Source organism: Calidris pugnax, unplaced genomic scaffold (assembly GCF_001431845.1).
Source record: "Calidris pugnax isolate Ruff unplaced genomic scaffold, ASM143184v1 scaffold116, whole genome shotgun sequence".
NCBI classification, from domain to species: Eukaryota; Metazoa; Chordata; class Aves; order Charadriiformes; family Scolopacidae; genus Calidris; species Calidris pugnax.
Genome location: NW_015090877.1, coordinates 938,243 through 964,589, shown reverse-complemented (window position 1 = coordinate 964,589; position 26,347 = coordinate 938,243). Strand labels below are relative to the sequence as shown.

Here is a 26,347-nt window from a genome sequence, read left to right as displayed (position 1 = left end):
TTTGCTGTGGTTAAATCTGTCAAGGGCAAAATCCAGGATGGTCTGCTTCAGTCGGGCTTCTTGAGCTCGTCCCTACCACTAGTGATATCTCATTTCATTCATTGTTATGACGTTATTTCATTGACATTTTGAGGGAACAATGTAATCCAAATAAATACATAGCTTGCCTTGCTTAGAGGAATTTGATGCTGTGCCTGAAAGTAATACAGATATAGAACTTGACAGCACGTCCCCGCTCCAGGGAGGTGACAGTGTGGGAGAGAGGGAGGAAACGGATCAATTGGTGAGAAGTAAAGCTTGAGCAGATTTAGAGATTTGTCCACCTGGGAACTCTCTGAGTTACAATTAATTTTTGAAAGTTCTGAAATTAATTTATTTTAGTTCCCCAATTCATGCTACCTGAAGTTTTAAGAAGTGCCAGCTCCCAGCGTGGGAAACTCAGCCCAGGAATTGCCTGCTGCCAGTAAACTGCACATGAAGGCTCTACGCCTGATTGAACACTAACACCTTCTTCTTTTTTCTTCCTTTTCTCTTCAATCCCTCCCTCCCCTGTGTGTCCCCCCTCCCCTTCTCCCTCAGGCCTGTATAGATGAGAACCTGGACATGGTGAAGTTCCTTGTAGAGAACGGAGCCAATGTGAACCAGCAGGATAACGAGGGCTGGACCCCTCTCCACGCCGTGGCGTCCTGTGGCTACCTGAACATAGCAGAGTGAGTCACTCTCAGGCTGTGCTGGGTGTGCTGGGGGCTCATCACACTTTCCTCCTCTTCGGAGCAGGTACAGGGGCGAGTGATGCTCCGAGACTAGTACAACATCTTGGGAAGCAATCCTGAAAATAGATGCATTTCTCCTGTTACTGAATTCTTCTTTTGTGAGGATGAAGGTGGAGCCTGCAACTGGTTGCCTTTTGCTGATCCCATTACAGCGACTGATGACTCATTGGTGCTTCAGCTAAAATGCCAAGTGAAGGGGAGACAGGAGGGTGAGAGGTGGGCACGCTGGTGCAGGGACGTGTAATGGATCCCAGCTCTGCCACTGCTGCCTGACTTTGCTGTGGGGAGCCCATGCAGAATCTTAAGTGTTACCTAAGAGTGATTTGGGATTTTATTCCTCTAACTGAAAGTAAATCTGTCTCTGTACAAAACATATGTTGGTGTAATTACATGCCTCTAGCTATTCTGGTGTAAACCCCAAGCAGTAGATACCTGGTGTACTATAAAACAATTCAAGGGGGACTGCACCCGTGCTCACCCTTGTCCTGAGACTTTGCAAAGTGCTTGCATTTTCTTACCATGGACAGGCTGATGTGAGCAGTTCTGCTGGTGTGTGGGGACTGCCCAGAGAGAAATGCAACGTTCTGGGCTCTGCAGTCACCAATACACCAACAGCATTGTTTCTCTTTCATAAAATCATAGAATGGTTTGGGTTGGAAGGGGCCTGAAAGCTCCCCCAGTGCCACCCCCTGCCCTGGGCAGGGACACCTCCCACCAGCCCAGGTTGCTCCAAGCCCCCTCCAACCTGCCCTTGAACCCCTCCAGGGATGGGGCAGCCACAGCTTCTCTGGGCAACCTGGGCCAGGCTCTCACCACCCTCACACCAAACAAGTTCTTCCCCACAGCTCAGCTCCATCTCCCCTCTTTCAGGGTCAAACCCTTCCCCCTCCTCCTAGGGCTCCCCTCCCTCATCCAGAGTCCCTCCCCAGCTTTCCTGGAGCCTCCCCCTCCTCCTAGGGCTCCCCTCCCTCATCCAGAGTCCCTCCCCATCTTTCCTGGAGCCCCTTAGGGGACTGGAAGGGGCTCCAAGGTCTCCCCAGGAGCCTTCTCTTCTCCAGGCTGAACCCCCCAACTCTCTCAGCCCCCCCTCCCAGCAGAGGGGCTCCAGCCCTCCCAGCATCTCCGGGGCCTCCTCTGGCCCCGCTCCAACAGCTCCATGTCCTTCTGATGTTGGTGGCCCCAGAGCTGGAGGCAGCACTGGGGGGTGTCTCCCCAGAGCGGAGCAGAGGGGCAGAATCCCCCCCTCACCCTGCTGGCCATGGGGCTGGGGATGCTGCCCAGGGGGTGGGGGGGTTTCTGGGCTGCATTTTTTTTCAATTTTTTTCAAACTTTTTCTTCAAATTCAGATCTTACGTATCTGATTGTTGTGTGGTGTCTAACAAAAGATGGAGAGGATAAAAGTGGCTGCTTGTTACTAAAGTCAGTTATAATTGGAGCATTATCTTCTTTTATGTTTTGGTTCTGTTTCCAACACAAGATATTGGGCTCAGTTTGGACATAACCAGGTGAAGGTCTGTGCCTGCCGTGGAGAGATTAGATAATCTAGTGAGTGCAAACATAAAATACATATGAAAGAAGAGACCCTGAATGTAGCAGGGATTTGTCCAAGAGATGTTTAAAGCAAAGCAGTAACCTGCTACAAGGGACTCCTAACAAAGATTTGACTCTTCTTGGCACAGTTTCTGCTTCCAGGGTTTGAAATGACGCTCTGATCCGAGCGTTCGTTGTGCTCACAAAGGACTAATGGTCTGTTTGTCCCTGGGAAGAGACTGACACTGGGTACTTGTGCGCCAGGAGGTTACTCTGACAGTTTGAGAGTTGCTCAAATGTATGACCAGGGGTGCTAGAACAACCCAAACCAGAGAACAGGCAGACGTAAATGGTTGTTTCCCAACTGAAATAATTTTTCTTAGAGAAAGGATGCTTCATGGTCTACAAGAATAATGGAAAACAAGTATTTCTCAAGATACTCCTCTGCAGTGTATTCTGACAAAACCTCTTCTGTGGGTACTCCTCCTGAAACAATTCTTAGCTCTTTCGATGATTCATTATCAGGTTGCTTTTTTTCTTCTTCCCAAATACTCATTCTTCAAATGAAAGACAATATTCTTTACTAGTCATACCATGTTTGTACCATACCATTTAGTCCACCACAGCTACCAAAAAGTTACCAAAATTTGAATACTGATATCTATTTCTCAAAGACATTGAAAATAAATTTTAAACCCAAGCAACCTCACCCTCCTGGATGTGTGTGTTTAAACAGATACTTCTTTTACTTCCCAGAATTTTACTGGTTTCAAGATGTCAAGCCAAAGAAATCATTAATTGTTCTAGAATGAACTTCTGGTATATTTATAAAAAGACAAATTAAAAAAATTGATGATGGCTTGGTTTGTTTTGTTATTATTTATTTCCTTTTTTAAAAACAAAACGAAAGCATAATCAATCAGCTCAGTGGAAGAACTAGGGGTATTGGAATAACTACAGAGAAACAAAACCTGTGAGCCACTGGCCAGGGCAATGAACAATGAACTTTTTCAGTCTAGAAATTTGATAAGAATAAAAGGCTCTTTTGGTCGTTGAACTTGAATGAGAAGGACAGATATTTTGTTCTGCTGCTTGACTTATGGTGGAAGTTCCACTGGAGCCTGCACACAAGGTCTAATCCGTTCATGCGGCTCTCGTTCACGTAGGTATTTAATTAGTCACGGAGCCAACGTGGCCGCTGTGAACAGCGAGGGTGAAGTCCCGTCTGACATCGCAGAGGAAGCGGCCATGAAGGACCTGCTCCTGGAGCAAGTGAAGAAACAAGGTAAATGGGGATTGGCTGTGTGAGAGTCAGACCTCTGAGAGCTTCTAAGAAAATTCTGTTGCCTCGCTGTCTGTGGGTGAAGAGATCTGAAATGTGGCCCACGGGCAGCAGACACGTTTGCTTTGGTAGCAGAATGGTGGAACAGCCACAGGAGGTCTGTGGTGTGCAGCCAGTGTCCTTGGGGTTCTTCAGAGCAGGACACCACACTGCTGAAATCCGATTCATTAGATCTGTTTGCCTTTAAAGTGAGATTCAATTCTCACCTCTGATATCAATGAAAGGTCCTGTTTCACTGAGATTTGACAATACAGAAGTGAGATTTACAGCCCCACCAAGAGCAGGGACCAGGAGATGAGCATGTCTGGAGGGACCTGCTTTATCTTCATCCTTCCCTAGTCTTCTTCAGCAGCCCACCTGCTGTTTCCCCTTCCAGGTGTGTCTGTCTGAGGGGCTGCTCTCTGTCCTGTCCCTGCCAAAACAGCGCTGGGAGAAGGCACTGAACAGTGTAACTTGTGTTAAAATTAAGAAATGCTTCATCAGTGTCAAGTTCTCTTCACACTCATGAAATTCATCTGCCAGTGGTGAGGTGTCTGTACGTAGGTGTGAGAAGTTTAAATCCTATTTATGAAGTTCATCAATGGTGTTGTTAAGGATGCGTTTATGTCAGCTATGTGGGAAGGGAGGACCTGAGACCCATGGGCTGCCCTGAGAAGATATGGATATGGAGCCCTGAGAAGAGAAGGTGGCCAGGGAGATCTAACTGCTGTCCTCACTGCCTTGGGGGAGGCTACAGGGGCGATGGAGACTCCTCTCAGAGCTGCAAAGGGACAGGAGTAGAGGAAGAAGTCATAGGTTTGAAGAAGGGACATTCTGACTGCATAACTGCCTATAGATACATATATATGTATATGGAGAAGTGTTTCCCGGGAAGGTGGCACAGTGTTGGAACAGGGACCCCAGAAATCTGTGGAATCTCTGTCATTGGAGGTGGTTGAAACTCAGCTGCTTTCAGCTCTGAGCAATTTGATCTGGGTTTGAAGTTACCCTCCTTTGAGCAGGGATTTGGGCTGGAGACCCCCAAGGATTCTTTCCAGTCCGGATTATTTACGGGTGCAGGGTGGTGGTGGGGTTGTTTGCAGGCTGGATTGAGTCCCGTCCTCTCTAACACGTATTCTGCTTGGCACATGGCGGTTACTTTACTTTTGAAGCTATTTTCAGGTACAGTTAGGAAGGGATCAGTCCCTTGCTATTTTGTTGAGCGTGTTACTGTTCCACTGGTGAGTTTGTAGCCGTCCATCGAGAGTGAGTTGTTATTGGTGTGAGTGTTCCCCCTGGAAAATTGATGCAGGATCATGTTCCTTCTGGCAAACAGAAACTTTGTAGCCGAGTGGTATTTGTGACAAGGTTATACTTATTTTGTTTCCCTTTTCCTTCCACTTCGAAATAAGCTTAAATAGCCCTTCTGCCTTATATTTAGGCTGCTCATGTATTTAAAAAGAAGCCAGTGTTTGTTTTACGAAGCTACCCAAACTGTGCCCGTCTCCTCTCTGCAGTCAGGCTTCCCTGGATGCCCAAAAAGATGGAGATCCTTTCCTTACGTCAGTGTAACTTGTCTCTCTTTAAAGTGGGTATCAAGAACTGCACGTGGTAATAACAGAATTAAACCCTACAGGCCATGAAGGCAGTAATTCTGCCTCGGCTGCAGATATTTCGCCTGACGCTCCTCGGGATCCTGCCTGGCTTTTCCATGGCTCCGCCACATTAGCGGCATCCTGCTAAGATGCCCTGAAACAACCATCTGTCTCCTCCGAGAAGCTTCCCTTTGACACAGTTTAAAGGGATCATAACTGCTCGAGCCCATGTGGTATAAACTTTAAATAAGTGTCCATCCAGCCCTGCATCCTGCCTGCAGCGGTGGCCGTGGGCAGGTGCCTGCTGCAGACCCTGACAACAGGACCAGTGCCTACCAGTGCCCCCCCAAACATTCTCCCAGCCCCGGCCGCTTTGCCCCAAGGAATTCCTGAGCCAGATGGGCTTCTGTGTGCTCAGGAATCCCCCATGGCTTTCTGTTTCACGGACATGTGTGTGTTCTTAAGGAGCTCCTGGCACATAGAGCATTATGTTTAATAACTACCAATTTGTCTACTCCTCGTTCTGAAGCCTGTTGTGTTTCTCATCTTTGCAACTTCCTGCAGTGGTGGGTTTCACAGCTCAGACTCTGTGGTGATAAGTCTTTTCTTTCGTTCTGTTTTAAACCTAACGCTCGGTAATTTAATTAGGAACCATGTCATTCTTACACTGAAAGAACTAATCCACAGGGACAGTTGCTCTTCAACAGCCTTCTTGATTTTTGAGATTTGTCATCTTCTTCTTCATATTTTTTCCCGGGTCAGTGAGCCCTGGTCTGTTGAGTCTTGTCTGGAGCTGTGTTGTCCTTCTGATGGATAGATTGTCCTTACATGGCCTCATTAGCATGAAAACTCCACTTAACAAAACCAAGTCTAAGACAGTTTTGCCTCTTGCTGGTTTAGTGACAATGGACACGACCCACGTCGCAGCAGTTGCTTCCTGGGGTGGGAAACTTCTCCCTCGAGTTGTCGCAAAGCCCCATAGTCCGTGTCCCTGTTACACCAGTGTGTGCATTGATGAACTTCCTTCATCCAACTCATCTAAAGCAGATCTCAGAATCACAGAATCACGGAATTGTCAGAGTTGGAAGGGACCTCTAGAGACCATCCAGTCCAACTCCCTGCCAAAGCAGGGCTGCCCAGAGCACATCACTCAGGAGCATCCAGGTGGGGCTTGAAGATCTCCAGAGAAGGGGACTCCACCCCCTCCCTGGGCAGCCTCTGCCAGGGCTCTGCCACCCTCACCCCAAACAAGTTCTTCCTCAGATTGGAGTGGAACTTCCCATGGTCCAGCTTGTGCCCGGTGCCCCTCGTCCTGTCACTGGAAAACACTGAACAGAGTCCAGCTCCATCCTCCTCCAACCCACCCTTTAGATACTTGTCAGCATTAATAAGGTCTCTTAAACCATCAGAGTAAATTTTTTTAACCTTCTATCCCCAAAATTATTTAGAGTCTGGTTTTGCCAGAATCTGGTGGTTTGCTGCTGAGTGGAATTAACTAAATATTTCTCTGGCAGAGCCTGGTGCCAGTGGCTCTGGTGAGATCAGATCTCTGTGCAGCTGGAGATCAGGCTGGATTTGGAGTGAGCTCACAGCTGGGGTCATGCTGCTGCTGCAGGAGGCATCTTAGGACCATCTCTCCAGATCTTCACTGTCAATTATACTCTCACTGTAGTTTAATTCAGTTTGATAAGCTGTTATTGATGGCTATTATTTCCATCAGGACACTGCAGATTTGGAATGCCATATCTCACAGCTGAGCTCGTAGTTGGTTGGGTGGGTTTGCAACCAGTAGCTCCACTTTCAGATTTTTTGAGTCAGACAGCTTTGAAGTCTCTGTCAGTGATGCAGGAGTTCTCCCAACTCCTAGAATATGCCTTTGCTGATTTTCTTTGGTGGAAGATTACAAATGGTTTACTAATGTTGTATAGCCAATGCAACCGAGGGTGAGTTTAACAAGTACATGAGAGCTTTCACTTGATAATCTCTTCTTCTGTGCTTCACCCTCCTAGGTGTAGACCTAGACCTGGCAAGAAAAGAAGAGGAGCAGCAGATGCTGCAGGATGCCCGGCAGTGGCTGAACAGCGGGAGAATTGAAGATATAAAGCAGCCCCGAACAGGAGCCACCGCTCTGCACGTCGCTGCAGCAAAGGGCTATTCGGAAGTCATGAGGTAGGAGCTCCTTCCCAGGACTGAGCTGCTGAATTAAGGCTGGTTTTCCTAAGGAACACGTCTAGCTTTATAGGTGACAGCAGTTTGTTTCATACTGAGATTTTCAGGCTGCTGTTTCTCAAAAGGCTCTGTAGGTTTATGTGCCCGGCCACAGTGGCTCACCTCGAAATGCACAGGGACCAGAGGATTCCCTTTCATACCTCTGGGTCTTTCAAGCAATGAAAGATTTTCAGAGACTGAGATGTAACTTAGAAGGCTTAATTTTCACTGTTAGAATAACAGTTTTAGGACTAGCAAGTTAAACTGTATTAGGGGATAAAAGCCAGATTTCAGCCTATGAGGTGACAATACAGACTGTGTGACAGTCACAAGCACGGTTTACACAACTGGTCTGGTGGAGAAATGGTGTCCACCCTTCTCTCACAGTCTCCTCCTGCTCCTTGGTGCAACTGCTCTGGCACTAACAAGCTTATTATGAGTATAACTTGCCCAATGTAGTGTTTTCTGGCCATAAAGCATTAATATTTTTAATAAGATACGGTCAAATTAAAGTTTCTAACAATAAAGCTTTCTTCTCTACTCTTTATGTACAAGTGGAGCTGCGCATAAACATCAGGAAGGTGACTCTATTGCCCACATTAAAATCCTTTCTGGAAGTATTCTTCTGTCTCAGTCCTTAATTTCATAGTTTTAAGGGGCATGACTTGATGTGTATGAGCTGTTTCTTACCAAGCTCTAGTAATTTTGTTGTTCCCGTGATTCCTGTTTGTATTCATTCATTAGAGCTTATAATTGAGTTATGAGCTGTCTGTGCCTGTACCGTGCCCAGGAACACTGATCTAACATGGCTCACGGGGAGTAGAAATGTAATATCTGGGGAATTTGAGGTGTTGGTGCTGTGCAGGGCTGTGTATCCATCACCGCAGGCGGCATTCGGGGGGTGACTAGTTCTGGACAGCTACTCCTTGGCATTAATTGTTATAACGATAAACAGATCTCATGGAGAGCTGACATTGTTTCTCTCTTGTGTATTTTATGGCCACCCTGTAAGTTCAAATACAAAGCTTCAGTGACTTACACCAAAGGGGCTGAAAGCCAGGAGCTTGCTAACTCTCAAATGAGACGTGGAATTTGTCTGTGACCTTGAGTCCTTTAGCAGCTCTGTTCCTCCCTTTTGCCAGCTGGAAAATCAACAGAAAGTCAGCACCTAATTTAAAGTTTCTCTCACCGAGAAGCACGCCGCTGCCGCAGGATGTCTGTGTTTTATTTAGCACAGTAACGCGGCGGTGTAAAGCTGCAGGAGTTCCAAAACTGTTGGTGCCATTCTGGGGTCGTGCTGCGTTTCCCTTGTGCTGCAGAAACGGGGCTCTGGATGGTGGCATTTCCCACAGTGGGAATTTTCTGTAGTGGTTTTACCAGACTTACAGAATTCCCCTGGGATGTTCTTCAATATTCAAGCGATTTGGACAATAGTCAGTTTTGATACCTGAGCCGCTCAGTTCTTTCATCCGAGCACTGGGGGACCAGTCTGATCCAAGCACTGGGGGACCAGTCTGATCCAAGTACTGGTGTTGTGTGTGTGTCTCTGAAGCTCCAGACCACAACTGCCTCTCCTCTGGTTTGAAACACTGGAGCCCCGGGTGCTGTGCCTGGCTGTGCCCTGGGCAGGCAGAGGAGGGAGCGGGTGGGAGGTGCACAGCAGTACTCATGGTGCCAGGCTCTTCCCAGGCGGTTACTTGGGCAAGATTTGCTTTAGGACTAGTCTGAAAAAAATGCATTTTGGGTTATTTAACCCAAATGTAGGTTATTTAACTTAGAAACTTCTCATCTGTCAATCACAGGCATGTGACTGCTGCTCGCCTGGCAGTCCTGCTGGCATTGTCTCCTTATGGACCTTCCTACGGTGTGGCCTCGTTCTCTGGTAGAACCAAGAGGGAGCCCCAGTCACCAAATGTCCTTTTCCTGCCTGGCACTGTGCTTGGCTCCAGGTCTGGAGCTGCTGGAGGTGGTGCCTGGGCCACTCTGGTGTCTCTTGTCCATCGGAGCAGAGTTCTGACTGGGTCACCGATGCCGGATTAGAAATTAAGGTGTTCTCCCAGTTAAGGACATGCTGAAAGGAAACCTTATCAATTAGACAGATTCCAGCAGGTTCTACAGCAAAGTCACTTTTCATTTCACAGAATCACAGAATATTCATGGTTGGAAGGGACCTTTGAGATCATCGAGTCCAACCACAAAAAAAAAACAAACACCCAAACAAAAAAAAACCCAACAAAAACCACAACACACACGCACCCCCCACACCCACCCACAAACAAACACAACCCAACAATCCCGGGCACTAGACCATGCCCTGAGGTGCCACATCTACACGTTTCTTAAGTACCTCCAGGGATGGTGACTCCACCACCTCCCTGGGCAGGCTGTTCCAGTGCCTGACCACCCTCTCAGGAAAATCATTCTTCCCAGTATCTGATCTAAACCTCCCCTGCCCCAACTTCAGCCCATTTCCTCTGCTCCTGTCATTATTCCCTTGGGAGTTGTAGAGGGAAATGAGGTCCCCCTTCAGCCTCCTCTTCTCCAAACTCAACATGCCCAGCTCCCTCAGCCTCTCCTCGTAGGATTTGTTCTCCAGACCCCTCCCCAGCTTGGTGGCTCTCCTCTGGACATGCTCCAGCACCTCAATGTCCTTCTTGTGGTGAGGGGCCCAGAACTGAACCCAGCTCTGGAGGTGAGGCCTCACCAGTGCCCAGTACAGAGGCACCATCACTGCCCTGCTCCTGCTGGCCATGCTGGTCCTCATACAGGCATGATATTCCTGATATTCCCTTTTCTCTTCCAGTTGTGAGCACATGGAGTAGAATGTTGTGTATAAACAAGTTAAGAAAAGTGAATAAACAAGGTGAATAAACAAGTTAAGAAACTTCTAGTTATTGTGAACCACGTACCTACCCCATGGCTCGTGGTGTGACCTCTTCTGTGTCGAGAAGTCACTCTCAGGCAGCAGAAATCAATATTGCTCCTTTCTTTCCCCAGGCTCCTGATCCAGGCTGGGTTCAATCTGAACGTGCAGGACAAGGACGGCTGGACGCCGCTGCACGCCGCCGCGCACTGGGGGGTGAAGGAGGCCTGCTCCATCCTGGCCGAGGCGCTCTGTGACATGGACGTCAGGAACAAGCTGGTCAGTACCCGCAGAGGTTGGCACAGCTTCTGCCGTGCATTTTATAGCCAGGTGGGTATCGACTCCACTGCCCACCGCTTGATCCAGCGCCCTGACAGAGTCATGCGGGGAGAGCTCTCCTCCTGTGTGCTCTGGAGCATTATAAAGCCTCAGAAAATAAAGACTCCTGGCTGGCAGAAGGCAGAAATGGTTTCAGGCATTACTGGGAAAGATCAGTGATTAAACTTCAGGACAGAGATGGTAAGATTTGGCTGCTCCGTGGCTGCTTCTGGAGGAGGAAGTGAAGTTGTATGTGGTCAGAACGGCACCGGGGAGCGAGAGCAGGGGAATGTGATAGGAGAAATGTGGCACCAAGTTGTGTGAGTCCATCTGTCCATATGGAAACTGATGTTCTTTTAGCGAGGTGAGCTCTTTGGCATCCAAAAATACAGGGAATCTTTTTTGTTTGAAGTGCCATCAGGTGCTTTTCCCAAGAGCTCAGAACGTGTGTGGGTTATCCCGTGTGCCAGAGTTGAAAAGCAGCAGACACAGTTATATTTGCTGCATGACCTGCTCTTTCCAGTCAAGGACTGTTACCTTCTAGGTCAGATGGCCGAGGCAGCCTGTGGTTATTGGAGCCCCAGCCATCAGGATTCATTATGTATTGATGATAAAATGATTGTTTTAACTTCAGTTATAGTGAAAATCTAACTGATTTCTTGTTTTATGCGCCAAAGTAATTTTTGTCATTTGTTTTATTTTGTAAATGCCCATGGATGTAGAAATGGCTCCCAAATTTTTTGACCTGCTGAGATTGCAGTCTTTTAGGAAGTTCGAGTACAGGGCGATAGACTAGACCAGGGTGATTGCATTCCTTCTCAGGACAAAAGTGTCCTTTTTAGAAACCTGGAAACTCAAATCCACCAGCGCTGGCTGTTGGGTTTGAGCAGCAGCAATCAGGGCACTGCCCTTCCGTGGTTGTGTTTGCTCTAATCATGGACTGAGCCATAAAGCTGCCATCGCTGTCGCGTGGCTCTCCCTGCTCTGGAGCCAAACAGGGTACGTTACTCAGCGTTTGCGAGGGAGGACATGGAGCACGTTCCCTTTTGTTCCTCACTGTTAAATAGTGCTTTTTGAATATTAACACCATGCTGTATCAGATATCCTCTTGTCTTTTCTTCCCACGTCAGGGCCAAACGCCGTTCGACGTGGCTGACGAGGGGCTGGTGGAGCATTTAGAGATGCTGCAGAAGAAACAGACTGTGGTGAGTGTCCGGCAGATCATTTCCCACCTCTCCAATTACCTCTTCACCCACGGGTGTTCTCCAGGACATATGGCATCAACAGACGCATGGAGATGAGGCCCAGCTAGTTTGTTATGTTAGTCATGTGGAATCTTTAGTTACAACAATATTTTTAATAGTTAGAAATCTAGAAAACTGGGTGACTGCATCGAGGAGGTCAGTAGCTTGCTGACATGCAGAATTATGTGAATTGGTAAGGAATGTATAGTTCATCTTTGGAATTATTCTGTAGCTGTTTGTTAGCTGGCTCCAGCTAACCAAACTCCAGCACCAACCTGCTCTTTTCTTAATGAGTGATTACCCAAGTCAGCTTCATCTCTGCATCTAAGGAAATACGCTGTCAAGGCTGAGAAGGAGATGTTCCCGTGTCGGCCTTTCAATAGGGAGATTGAGTCAGAAGAAATTATAAACTTCGGGGAATGCTGGACTAAAAAAATGGTGGTTTCAAAACCGTATTAAATCACCATTTCATAATGCAATGGAGATATTGGAAGGGGTCATAAGCAGAAAGTTGGCATAAAATAGGAAAGCAAAAATATATCTTGATCAAAGTAAAGTCAGTCGTCAAGCCAGAAATTTGCTTTTCTGATTGCATTTTTTCCTTTTTCATTTGTTCTACTTAATTATCTCAATTGGGTGCTTCCAAAAACCAAACCAACCTCCTTTAAAAAAAAAAAAAATCAGAAAGTAAATTTAAAATGTTGGATTCAGAAACAGACATAATGAGAACACTGCTGGTAAAACCCAGGAAGGTATTTTGAGGAACTGACAATGTGGGTGGTAGAGCTCAAGCTCTGATCACAACCCAGCTGCTGTCAGCCTTAAATAGCAGCCTCAGCAGCCACAGAAACTTTTTAAAAATTAATCAGCTTCTTCCTAAATGAGGTGTTGATAAATACTATCAGGGCTGTATTTTGGATTTCCTCCTACCTCCCTACCCCGGGGTTCTGCAGATAACTGCACTCATCAGGAGAAGAGGGAAGGAGACCCAGGCCGAGGCTCTGGGTTGGGTGGTGCAGCCCCTTTCCAGGCTGGTGGCGCTGGGACGGACCCCCCCGTGGGCTCTGCACAGCAGCGTGGGGAAAGGCTTCCTGCAATGAGTGTGGCAACCTGCGGTGGGACTGGGAAGAAGAGATGAATCCAGATTTCATCACACTTCTGCTTTTTTTAGTGGATATGATGTTTTTAATAGAAATGCCATTTTATCATCTGTGTTTATCATGTGCCATTTTTATCACTTAAAATAGAAAACTTATATTTGTTAAGGATGAAAAAGGCAGTTCCATGACATTCCTCAATGTTATTTCACTTTCAAAATGGCTCTCAAATCAGATATTTTTTTAATCTAAAGCTTGTAGTGGAACAATATGCCATCCTTGCTAACGAGAGTTGCTGCTGTTACTGGCGAGAAGAGGGGATTTTGTTCACTGGAATCAATTCATTTGATTTGGGTTTGGAGTTTTTTCCCCGATCTCTGAATTCCCGCTGAATGGAGCTGGCTGTTTCCTGCACTTACTTTTACTGTGCTCCGGGTTCTTTTTTCTATTTAATGACACACCATACCCCAAATTTTCACTCTTCGCTGAACTCCATGTAGCTTTTCCCACATTCAGAATTTGCAGAGCTTTTGCTTCTTGTGCCTGGTGTCAGCTCCTGTCAAAAGATTAACTAGGCTAGATGTGACACAAAGGAGACAGCCTTAAAAGCGAGCCTCTAATTGCCATCCCTTTTTCTACCTCAATTCTGTCTGTTCTTCTAGAAGGTATGACACTTTTTTTTTTGTTGTTGTTATTGTTTTGTCCCTCAGTGGTGACAGAATTCCTATTGCTGCCCTCTGGGCACAGTATTTCCATAGCTGCAGTGATCAGAGGTGTCCTCGTGTGATCACTTAGGCTGGCGTGTGAGATGGACCAGGTGACCCACCCTTGCAGGGCATCCTTGAATGCTTTCCTCTGAGAGCAAGTAAATAATAGAATCATAAAATCACAGAATGGTCAGAGTTGGAAGGGACCTTGGAGATCACTGAGTTCCAACCCCCCTGCCCTGGGCAGGGACACCTCCACTAGAGGTTGCTCAAAGCCCCATCCAGCCTGGCCATAAACACCTCCAGGGATGGGGCAGCCACAGCTTCTCTGGGCAACCTGTCCCAGTGTCTTGCCACCCTCTCAGGAAAGAACTTCTTCCTCATATCTCATCTAAATCTCCCCTCTTCCAATTTAAAACCATTCCCCCTTGTCCTGTTGCTACACTTCCTGACAAATAGTCCCTCTCTGGCTCTCCTGTAGCTCCCTTCAGACACTGGTAGGCCACAATATCTATAGCTACAGAGGCAGCAGATTTGAAGGGAATGGAGCCTGGATTCGTGGCCACACAAACCCCTGTGGACAAACCTCCAGCACTGCTGCATGGACAGATGTGGGGCAGGACTCCGGGAGCCAGGACTTGACTCTGGATCAGACCTTCTCTGAAGGTTTTATTCAATTGCAGCTTGAGTCCAAGGCCATGCTGGGGGTGTAGCTGTGCCCTTGTGGAGCTCTGGTCCAAAACACCCCTTGCTCCTGCAGATGTGCAGCTGCTGAATGGGCTCCTTAAACAAATCCACTTGGTTTTGGACAGGCTGCCCAGAGAAGCTGTGGTTGCCTGGAGGGGTTCAAGGCCAGGTTGGATGGGGCTTGGAGCAACCTGGTCTAGCAGGAGGTGTCACTACTCTAGTGGGTGGCACTGGATGGGCTTGAAGGTCCCTTCCAACCCAAACCATTCTATAATTCCATGATTTATCATCTAACGAGGTTGGGATGACCTTATGCTGTGGTTATTATCAGGTTGTGCTGAGGTGGCTTGCTAAGATGTCTCTTTTCATTCTTTCTCCAATCTGCTTGGACTTTTTGACAGTTGCGAAGTGAGAAGGAGACGAGGAATAAGCTAATTGAAGCCGACATGAACGGCAAGCCTCAGAGCAGGCTCTTCACCAAGTAAGTTTTTTCCCCTTCATTGAAAAGAAGCCGCACCAAGTAATGGGAGACCAGCTCCATCCGTTAGCAGTCAGCTGGCCCCAGCTGGGTTTAGAAACAGCATTTACTGCTGTTCATGTTCATTTCATGGTTTCTTTTAAATTTGAGCTTTCTTAAATACAATTTTAGCTGTTTCTTAACTTAGCCACTGAATGGTAGAACAAGGAGTTGGGCTGGGGCTGGTTCCCACCAAACTTCTGCTCATGGTGAGGGTGAGTTTGGGCTGAGAACGTCCCAACCTTTGCAGTTGCACGGAGCCCCCAGCCCAGCTGACGGGTTGTGTTGCACCAGGAAAAGAGACCACATTTGTTTGGAGTGAGAAATCCTTGTAAATTTAGGAAATGTGAGACTGGCATTGGAATCCGTGGAAAATGAACCGTGTTGGAACTGCTGGGATGTTGAGTCTGTAGATGGATTTTGTCCTTTCACTTGTTCTATATCTAGTAAATGGTTTATGAGTTCCTGAGAAGTGGAACTCAGAAATAACTCACTCGCCTGGTAGTCCTTAAAATTTCTGTGTCTTGCAGCAAAGAGAAGATTCTTTATGAGGAAGACACGCTGAAGTCCATGGAGACGGAGGAGGAGAACAAGGACTCCAGCAGTTCCAGCTCTGAAGAAGAGGAAGAAGCTGAAGAAGACGAAGTTTCAGAGTCAGATGCTGAAAAAGAATCAGGTAAGACTTAGTGCACTCTTGGATTTAATAATTAGCCTAGAAATATTAGGGGATGAGTTTGAGAACTGCTATTTTTTTGGCTTTTTGATTAGTTGTTAAAGACATCCTGCACGTCTTCCTCCCAGTGTGTATGCAGAGAACATGGAGAACTCTGTGCTGGCTGTACTAAAAAAATAATCTAAATACTGACTCCCAGGTCAGCATAATTTAAAAAAAAAAAAAAAAAGCAGCAGATAGTATTTTAATTTCTACTTCCAGCTTACTTGAACTGAAGAGAACACATTGTCCATAGGTTGTTCTTAACCAGTAGGTTTTTTTCTTGTTGGGCAGTTTCAGGACGAACACCTCAGTTACTGCAGGATGGTAGAAAAGCGATTGAACACGTAGGAAGGTAACAGCCTGTTGTATTTGGATGAGAGAAATGAAGTGAAGGGCTGGAGCTGTTCTGTGTAATTATAGAGATGAGAAACTTTTTTCTGGCTGTGATGTACAGTAATTGCAAAACACAGTGGAAAATAAGGATTAAGTACCTCGAATCCCAGTAGCCCTTACATTATAGCATATTGCTGACATCCTACTCCCATCATTTTTCCATAATTTCTAAGCTTCCTTAATTAGTTTAAACAGTGTATATGTGCAGCACAGAAAGTTTAAATAAAGGTACTTAATTTTACAGTAAGCCAAGACTTGTACTTAATATTTCTGCAAACAGAGATGGATCTTGGACTATGAGGTGTTTAATGGTTAAACTACTTCTAACATCAGCTTACTTAGCCTATATCCCAGTGTACTAATAAATAAGTCTTTGCAGAGAAGTGTAGTTTAAAGTTTTATCCTGCTTCTTGTGCCAGTAAAATTGTCACCTGTGTTCTAGTTGAATCAGTGACGGTGTTTATCGCCGTACGAGAGGTGGGGAGGCTCCTGGCTGCTCTTTGCAGAGCTGGGAGTTACAAAAGCTGCTTGGGTAGGACAGCAGCACGGTGAAATAATCTTTCACTGAATTTCACTGAATTTCACTGAATTTTAGAGTTGGAAGGGACCATAGAGATCATCTAGTCCAACTCCCCTGCTGAAGCAGGATTGCCTAGAGCTAGAGCATGTTACTCAGGAGCATCCAGGCGGGTCTTGAAAATCTCCAAGGAAGGGGACTCCACACCCTCCCTGGGCAGCCTCTGCCAGGGCTCTGTCACCCTCACTGTGAAGAAATTTCTCCTCAAATTTGAGTGGAACCTCTTATGTTCCAACTTGTGCCCGTTGCCCCTCATCCTGTCACTGGGAACCACTGAAAAGAGTCTGGCTCCCTCCTCTTTCAACCCACCCTTGAGATACTTATAGGCATTGATAAGGTCTCTCCTCAGCCTTCTCCTCTCCAGACTAAAGAGTCCCAGCTCTCTCAGTCTCTCCTCATAAGGGAGATGCTCCAGTCCTTGAATCATCTCTGTTGCCCTACGCTGGACTCTCTCCAGCAGTTCCCTGTCCCTCTTAGAGTAGAGGGGGAGAATGACTTCCCTTGACCTGCTGGCTACACTCTTCCCTATACAACCCAAGATACCATTGGCCTTCCTGGCCGCAAGAGCACACTGTTTACTCATTGTCATTTTACTGTCCACCAGGACCCCTAGATCTTTCTCTTCAGTAGTTGCCTCTAGCAGGTTTTAAAAGCCTCTTTTGGCTTTTAAATCAAGGAAAAGTAGTGGGAAAAGTCAGTGGCAGGAAGTCACATTTATTTGCTCTGTAAATCGGTTTCAGCAGAGAGCAGCCCTGTACTGCTGTGCCCAGTCCTTGGCACTGTGGCAGGAACTGGCCCAGCGCCCCCCTCCCTGGTGCGTGGCCCCAAGGAGTGGAGCTTACTGGTGTTTAACTGGTTGGGGAACAGCCTCAGAGCCTTCAGCAAGAGAAGTGCTACAGCACTCAGCATTAGATTTTGTGTAAAACCAGAGCAGGGCTTTTTATTGAAATAATTCACCCAGCAAAGCACATTATTCTAATCTATCTCAAACCATTAGAGCTAAAAAAAAACAAAGACAAAAAGCTTTCAGTGAGGGATGGTTCTAATCTATCTCAAACCATTAGAGCTAAAACAAACCAAAGACAAAAAGCATTCAGTGAGGGATGGACCTGCTGGAAAGCACTTCTGAGGAGAAGGATCTGGGAGTCCTGGTGGATAGTAAACTTTCCATGAGCCAGCAATGTGCCCTTGTGGCCAAGAGGCCAATGGGATCCTGGGCTGCGTAGGGCAGAGTGTGGCCAGGAGGTGGAGGGAGGTCATTCTCCCCCTCTGCTCTGCACTGGGGAGGCCACAACTGGAATCCTGCGTCCAGTTCTGGGCTCCCCAGTTCAAGAGAGACAGGGAACTGCTGGAGAGAGTCCAGCGTAGGGCAACAGAGATGATGGAGGGATTGGAGCATCTCCCTGATGAGGAAAGGCTGAGAGAGCTGGGGCTCTTTAGCCTGGAGAAGAGAAGGCTGAGGGGAGACCTTATTAATGCTGACAAGGATCTAAAGGGTGGGTTGAAGGAGGATGGAGCCGGACTCTTTTCAGTGGTTCCCAGTGACAGGACGAGGGGCAACGGGCACAAGCTGGACCATGGGAAGTTCCACTCCAATCTGAGGAAGAACTTCTTTGGGGTGAGGGTGGCAGAGCCCTGGCAGAGGCTGCCCAGGGAGGGTGTGGAGTCCCCTTCTCTGGAGATCTTCAAGCCCCACCTGGATGCTCCTGAGTGATGTGCTCTGGGCAGCCCTGCTTTGGCAGGGAGTTGGACTGGATGGTCTCTAGAGGTCCCTTCCAACCCTGACAATTCCATGATTCTGTGCTTAAGCACCAGCTTCAGGCTCAGTACCTGTGCTCTCCTTTCCTGGAGAGATTAGTGGCTCCTTTCAGAAATTTCAATTTGAATTTAAACCTTACCTTGTAAACTTCTCAAATCTCTAATAAAATGAGCGTGAATGTGTCCAGCTGGATGCAGACAGCATCATCTGATGTTCTGTATGTGAATGGGGTGCACAGTTTCAGTCCTCCCTTTAAAACAAGGTTCACGAGATAACATCAGCCCACGTGTTACAGGAGGACTCCAAAGTAGGGATGAAAATAGCTCTTCATGGAAAATTATAAATGTCACAGTATTACTAGTTTCAAACACAGTCATAAGAACAATTATGCCTTGTCTGCCAGACATTTTAAATGCTTGGATGGATATAGGAGGCAAGTTTTCTAAAACATGGAAATTATTTCCTTATTCCTCTCCATTTTCTTCTGAGATGCAACATTGACGTAGCTTTGTGATTCTAAGTGGCGCTGCACAGATAGAAGACAAGTGTTTTCCGAAAGTGTTCAAAGTCCAGATGAAGGGGGGGAAAAAAGCCCAAATATTGTGATGAGTGATCTTTTTAAATCAAAAAAATTGAGCTCCTTTGGTAGCTGAGCATGAGGCGGGACAAAGCAGAAGGGGCAAGTTTATTTTGAGGGATGTTCTGAAGGGTCTCAGGTTGTGATAAATTTGAAGAATTTGCAGAGACTGTGGGAGGAGAAGAAATTCAAAGAGATGAGCAGTGAAATCGCTGGAGTGCTCTGGAGAGTACCATGATTCTTACAATCTGTAAGAAATTTGTGTTCTTCAAACAAAGGAAACAAAGTGCATTAATGCCATTTTATTCATCTTGAGGACAATTAACAATTTGGCATCGGGTTGTATCTAAAAAAGAGAAAGATCAGTATAAAAATCTACGGTCGTTATCTGTGCTGTTATTATTGTGAATTAAAGCAGGTCAGGAAAGCTTTCAGTGTTTAAAATAAATAAATAAAAAGACACACACACACTCCGAAAAAAGACATTAAGAAAAATGATATTTATGCGAAATTAGGCAACTAAATTTTCAGTCTCACCAAATTTTTTGGGGGCAGATTGAACTACAATCCTCGCTGGTTTACAGTATCATATTTTAGTATAATAAAATGTGGGCTCCTCCCCTAAAGACACCGCTGCCCGTGGTGACGCAGCCCCTCACGCTGCTGGCACGAGGTCCTTTTGCCTCTCCTTCCTCTGCAGTTGGCTCTGTTGGGTCACGTTGCTCACAGCTGAGCTCTCTCCAGCCTCTCATTGCCACTGCAGCTTGTGCCCTTCTAATTAGGCTTAAAAGTTGACCTGTGTGCTATGAACTTCCAGGACAAGCTACCAGCCACCGTCTAGCCCAGCCCATGAAGCCTGCTGGCTGTCGGGTCTGTCTCCCCCCACTGCAACGTCCAGGATTCTCCTCTTCACAGAAGGACAGAATCATAGAATCACATGGGGTTGGAAGGGACCTCTGGAGACCATCCAGTCCAACCCCCTGCCAGAGCAGGGCCACCCAGAGCAGGTCCCACAGGAACGTGTCCAGGTGGGGTTTGAATGTCTCCAGAGAAGGAGACTCCACCACCTCCTTGGGGAGCCTCTGCCAGGGCTCTGCCACCCTCACAGGAAAGAAGTTCCTCCTCATGTTCAGGTGGAACTTTTCATATTCAAGTTTGTGCCCATTCCCTCTTGTCCTGTCCCTGGGCACCACTGAAAAAAGACCAGCCCCATCTTCTTGACACCCTCCCTTTCAGTATTTATAGGTGTTGATCAGATCCCCCCTCAGCCTTCTCTTCTCCAGACTCAAAAGCCCCAAGTCCCTCAGCCTCTCCCTGTAAGGGAGATGCTCCAGGCCCCTCATCATCTTTGTCGCCTCTGCTGTCCCCTCTCCAGCAGTTCCCTGTCCTTCTGGAACTGGGGAGCCCAGAACTGGTCCCACTGTTCCAGGTGGGGCCTCTTCACTCTCAAGAATCCAGCAAATGCCACCTGTGTCATTTTTGGTCTGTGCATGGCCGTAGAGTGCCGAATGCCAAGGCCCTGGGGGAGAAATGGGTGATTTACTGCCCCCTCCTGAAGGGGCTGTTGGAAAGGGCAGCACGTCTGCGAGCTGGGCTCCAGGAGTGGGGTTCTGTGTCTGGGGGACTGTGGTGGAAGTTCTGAGATAACACAAGGAGAGGGAAAAGTGGCTGAGGTTGCAGCACCACACAGACTCCCTGGGGGAGATACATCTTTGTCTCTTTAGCTCTGGGTCTGTCAGCCCTGCTAATTTTAAAATGCTTCCCTTGGCTTTCTCCTCTCTGTTTTCCGTGTCCTTTGAATCCTGTATTCCAGGGATGAGAACAGTTGTTTCAGAAAGATTGATCTCCACGCTCCAAGGTGCCATCCTCACAGATGCTCCGTGCCAAACTGTGTTTTATATGGAATAAAGGATATTTATTCGCTGCATATACCTCATGTGCTAGTACTCGTTGGGTGCTTGCACTGAAAATGACTTTGTTTTTATAAAACCGTGCCTGGGGGAGGCACTCTTAGCCGCGGGAGGAGAACGCTGCTGTGCTGGGGTCGCTGCATCCTTTCGCAGGCGCTTTGCACGAGGCTGTGGTGGGAAATGCTCTGTCTCACAGCCCCCTGGCCTCCTGCCCATGGAACCTGTGGCCTGAGGCAGAGTTTCTGCCTGCTCTCCTCCTGGTGGATGATTTTATGTCAAGCATGGTGCATAGATTAAAAAAAAAAAAAACAATACTGGACGACTGCACTTGTCTCCCAAGCAGGGAGCCAGGGAGCAGCTCTGACAGAGAAAAGCCTTCTCAGCCTGGAGAAGAGGAGGCTCCGGGGAGACCTTAGAGCAGCCTTCCAGTGTCTGAAGGGAGCTACAGGAGAGCTGGAGAGGGACTCTGTCAGGAAGTGTAGTGCCAGGACAAGGGGGAATGGTTTTAAATTGGAAGAGGGGAGATTTAGATGAGATATGAGGAAGAAGTTCTTTCCTGAGAGGGTGGTGAGAGCCTGGCCCAGGTTGCCCCGAGAAGCTGTGGCTGCCCCATCCCTGGAGGGGTTCAAGGCCAGGCTGGATGGGGCTTGGAGCAACCTGTTCTAGTGGAGGTGTCCCTGCCCAGGGCAGGGGGGTTGGAACTCGATGATCTCCAAGGTCCCTTCCAACTCTGACCATTCTGTGATTCTGTGACGGTGTTTGTGTAGCTTGCTGTCAGCCCTGGTAAAGAGGTTTTTGGGGGATGAGTTCTAGCTTCATGTAGAAAAATGGATTTTGCTGTAGAAGAGCAGAGGTTGTGCCCACCAGCATGAGCGCCTGCAGCAGTTCCGTGATGGTGCCCAGCAGCGGCAGGGACACGTGCTGTGTAACACGTGTGTAACACACACACGTACCGTGCTGGGAGTGACGTGTTGTGCTCTTGCCGCGTCAATCGAGGGAGGAACAATCCCTCAGAGGAAACAAAGTTGTGAACAAACCAAAACCCTGTTTTTCCTCCTTAAGGTGCTTTCTGCAAATATTTCGCTTGTCCGTGGGGATGAGGTTCAAAAGCTTTGCCTGGCAAATGTCTCCGTGGTGTTTTTCAGTGAGCAGAAAAGCCTCCTTGCAGGAGGCCCTGGCTCGCCGTGGCACACACAGGGTCTCCGTCGGAGCTGGAGAGTCAGCGCCTGCTGTGCCTGGAAAGGAGGGCCTTGGAGGTGTGATACTGAAACATTTGGTTTCTCTTCTTGTTTAAAATTGTAGAAAGGAAGGAAGAGCCCTTTGCCAACCACTCCAGCCATGACAGCAGGCCTAGCATCACTGAGCAAATGCCACCACCCGAGCCCAACTCCTTCACTGCATCTGCCAGAAGAGTAAGTGAATTTGGAATCGCTGGGGACTCCCAACAGAGCTCGAAAGCAGTAGGTGGACACTCTGAAACCAATTTTCAGAGGAGCTGTAAGATGTGAAGCATGATAGCACGCAATTTTGGTAAAGATGCTGTGTTCACAAGAGTAGAGGACTGGCACAGAGGATGGTGTTTGTACGATAAGGTTCCTCTTGAACTTCTCACCCTCTGAAGCAAATTGAGCTGTTCACCCTGCTTTACCACCACCGCTGTGTGTCACTGTCAGTTCTGAGGTAGCCGATGCCAGTCTCTGACCGGCAGATCTTTCACCAAAGCTGGTTCCTGCTGGTGCATCAGCAGTGAATTTGGCATCGTCATCTGAATTCCCTCCGACGTGCCAGGCTCAGTTGATTCAGGGGGGTGATGTTTCGGCCCAGTGAGCGAGGAGGATAAAGTTTGCATCTGACTAGATAGCTGGGCTATGAAAGCTTTTTAAAGGTGAAGTAGCATTACTGAAATCTTATCTGAATTCTCCAGCTCTCACGTCACGCAGCTCGATGGCACCAGGAGACTCTGTGTGCTGCTGGGGGCTGGGATCTTGTGCTTCTGGGTTCTTTTTGCACCAGAATCTGGAGGACACTGTACAACACAGGCTCCTTGCCAACCTCTGAGGCATGTTAGAGGGAAAGTGTTTTTTCCTTAGTCACAGTTTTGGGGTTTTTTGACATGCTGCTATGTCTAACTTCTTGTCCAGATCCAATGAAATAGAGCCCCAATGAAATAGAGCCCCTCTGGGCGTTGCTGGGCTCAGGCCGACATAGCAGGGGAGGAGTTAAAGGCAGAAGGGCACTGGGAAGTGTCAGCACTTCTGTTCACCTTTTCACAGCTGCAGAGTGTTGTTCTCACTCATTTGAGCTGTTTAACCCAGACTTAGGCGGTTTGGGTGTAGAGGAGGGCCTGCATACACAGCAGTTGTTAGTTTGACCTCAACCACTTAAGATCAGCCACTTTACCTTCTCTTACATGTTTGATTCTTCTGTAACTCTTTGTCAGCTTGGGGTTTATATGGGAAAATAGGAGTGCTTGTGCTGCCCTCCGTTAGTGGAGTGATTAATACTTGCTGTTCTGATGGTGTTCAGAAATTACAGACAGCATTTGAGCTTTCTCTGAGGAAAGTGTCAAAACGACATTGAAGCATCAGCTGTGGAGCTCAGCAGACTGGAAGTGCTGGAATTAGTGGAGTACAGGAGATTAACTCTGTGCATCTGCATTAAAATAACATTAGATAAGAAACACTGCTAAAATACTGCAGTGATAATTTTATCTTTGCAGTCTTGAGTCAATGGGTTTGAGGGCAGAGCTCCCCAGTAGCTTCATTTATTCTGGATAATGTCAGAATGTGTTATGTAGAATATGGTATAATTATGGTTGTATCAGCTTTGACCAACAGCCTGGTCTGTCCCAGTGTCCTGCCCTTGACAGTGACCATGAAAAGGTACTGAAGGAGACAGACTTTTCTGGAGACTTCTCTCCCACCTTCTAGCAATTCACATTTCAGGGACTTGCTGAACTTGTACTTTTTGTATTCAGCACCCCCTGCTAGACTTTTCCTCTATGAATTTGTGCAGTCACTTTTTGAGTGCCCATAATGTTTGGGATCCTATAATGTCCAGTGGCAAAGGGTTCTTCAGTTAATTATATATTATACAGCTTCCCACACCTCCCACAGTGTGTTGTTTGCTGCCCCCCGTTCCTTTATGGGAAGGAACAAGGAATAATTGATCCTTATTCACCCTTCTATTGTGCCACTGAGGATTTTGTGTCCCTTGGTGATATCTCAGCCTGGAGACTCCTGACACTGAATAACTCCTCATACAGCAGCTCTCTTGCTCTGCTCATTCTTGTTGCCTTTCTCTGAATCTCTTCCCCTTCTTCTACACTGCTTTCCAGCTGTGGAGCAGAGCTGTGTGTGATACCAAAGGTGTGATCATGCCCTGCAGTAACACAGAGGCGTAATGCTGTTGTGTTTCATATTCTGTTTCTCCCCAATAATCCCTAATGTTTTGTTTGCTTCATTTCCCCTACAACTCGGGGTTCAGCCTCTGTCTCTGTAGCAGTATCTCCTGCGGTGCCCAGGCTCCCTTTGTGAGTGCCAGGAGGCATCTTTTTGTAAGACTTGGTAACTCCGCAGTATCTCCTGCGGTGCCCAGGCTCCCTTCGTGGGTGGCAGGAAGCATCTTTTTTTGTAAGACTTGGTAACTAGAACTAAAGTTGTACATTTAAGCAGTTGTATATTTGAGGAATAATATATGCTTGTCGGTGGCACATCATGTCACAGAAAGCAGGAAGGCCCATGCTGTGGTATGTATAGAATATGCAGGTACCTGATTGTAGAGAGGTTTAATCTAGAACGGGCCTCTGCAAGCCTTCAGTCCAGCCTCTTGCCCCAAGAAGGGCCAACTTCAAGCCTGTCTCATGTTGCTTTGAGCTGCCTGAGCTCAGCTGAGCACTGAAACATCTCTGAGGATGGAGATGCCCCACTGTCTCATTCCCCGTCCCAGCGCAGCATCGCTCCCGCCAGGAGGTACGTCTTCCCTCGCGGCAGTTGGGATTTCCCGTGTTGGAACTTGTGTCTGTTCCTCCTTCTCCTTTGGCTGTAGACTGTTGAGAAGAAGTCTGGTTCCACATCCTCTATAAACCCCACCCTCCAAGTAGCAGAGCACTTAAATCCTTTCTTTGCCTTCCCTTTCCCATGCTAAACAAGCCAGGTTTCCTCAGTCTCTCCCTTTACGTGTTGTAGGCTCCAGCTCCCTGATCTTAATGGCTTCTCCTGGACTCTCTCCAGTTTGAGCTGTGTAAGGGCTCATTTGCAGCTAGTCCCAAAAGAGTTGATTACTTTTTTGGTTTTCTGCCTTTACTGAATAATTTCACCTTCCTAAACGGGTGCTAATAAAAGCTTCATTGTTCCTTATATTCTTTGGGCAAAGCTGGAGGAGGGCATTGTGTCGGCAACGGGAGCTGCACAATGACAGGAGGTTTCTTTCATCGTCTGTCCTTGGGGATGAGGGCACTACAGCAGTTTGCATCCCTCTGAGTTCACCTTGAGCTGTGTCCTGTAATTAAAGCTAAGCAGGAAATCAAAGCCACTCCATCTTACAAGTGAAAAATGGGGCTTGTTGAAGCGCTTTCAGAACTTAGGCTGTGCCTTGCAGTGCTCTCACTTCTTCCAAATGTCCCTTTTTCTCTCCAGTTCAGTTGGCTCAGCAAGTCAGACGAGCAGAAGGATGAGTCCCCGTCCTCGTGGCGGCTGGGGCTGCGGAAGACTGGCAGCCACAACATGTTGAGTGAAGTCGCTGCTACTCGTGAGGCACAGAGAGATAAGACTTCTTCCATCTATCGCTCTTCGTCAAGTCCTCGGATATCTGCGTTGTTAGACAACAAAGAAAAGGTTTGGCTTACACCAAAGATGGTTTAGCGCATCCCAGCTGAGCAGACTTTACCCCACAGGTTTAAGACCCTTTCCCTTTCGTTTTGAGTTATTGCTGCATTTTGTATCCATAACAAACTTAGGTCTCTTTCATTCTTTTTCTTTCTATCATTTGAAAACTACTCCTGTCAGTTGGTCTTGCAGAATTGGAGTTTGCTGCCCCTTTGACCTCACTCCTGCTCACTTTGGAGTGGGCTGTCAGTGAACTGCTGCTGGTCTGGCATGGCCCATTCCTTACCAGAAAATACCTAATCCAGCCAGTAGCACATACCTGCAGTGGAAATTCTCCTTCACTGTCACCTCTGTGGATTCCTCCTGTATCCACCAGCTGTATTTGTGAATCCTGTCCCGTGTGTTCAGTAGCTCTAACTTTGCTGCCCGTGGGTCGATGCCCCATTCCTGGAAATATTCCAGGGCAGGTTGGACAGGGCTCTGGGCAATTCGACCAAGTTGAAGATGCTCCTGCTCACTGCAGGGGGGTTGGATTAGATGATCCAACGAAGATGGTCCTTTAAAGATCTCTTCCCACCCACATTATTCTATGATTTTATGATTTATAAGTAGATGTAGTTAGAAGCTGCTTCTGTTCACTAGTGGGCTGTTCAGGAAATCATTTTCAGAGTAGTACTTTTATGCTGTGGTGTGTGTTGCCCAAGAAAATGCCTTAAACCAGCTGTCCTTA

At 47.4% G+C, this 26,347-nt stretch overlaps 1 protein-coding gene across 4 annotated transcripts in view; it reads left to right on the top strand.

Moving 5' to 3' along the window:
- Positions 1-26,347, top strand: part of PPP1R12B (protein phosphatase 1 regulatory subunit 12B) — a 118,294-nt gene that overhangs the window by 8,780 nt on the left and 83,167 nt on the right. For all 4 annotated transcript variants that reach the window (XM_014946311.1, XM_014946310.1, XM_014946312.1 and 1 more), the window contains exons 2-10: positions 580-710; positions 3,470-3,588; positions 7,229-7,388; positions 10,425-10,569; positions 11,739-11,813; positions 14,745-14,824; positions 15,391-15,536; positions 22,094-22,203; positions 25,429-25,626. In XM_014946311.1, the coding sequence (XP_014801797.1) occupies positions 604-710; positions 3,470-3,588; positions 7,229-7,388; positions 10,425-10,569; positions 11,739-11,813; positions 14,745-14,824; positions 15,391-15,536; positions 22,094-22,203; positions 25,429-25,626 (1,140 nt within the window). In that variant the 5' untranslated portion in view covers positions 580-603. The remainder of the gene's footprint in view (positions 1-579; positions 711-3,469; positions 3,589-7,228; positions 7,389-10,424; positions 10,570-11,738; positions 11,814-14,744; positions 14,825-15,390; positions 15,537-22,093; positions 22,204-25,428; positions 25,627-26,347) is intronic.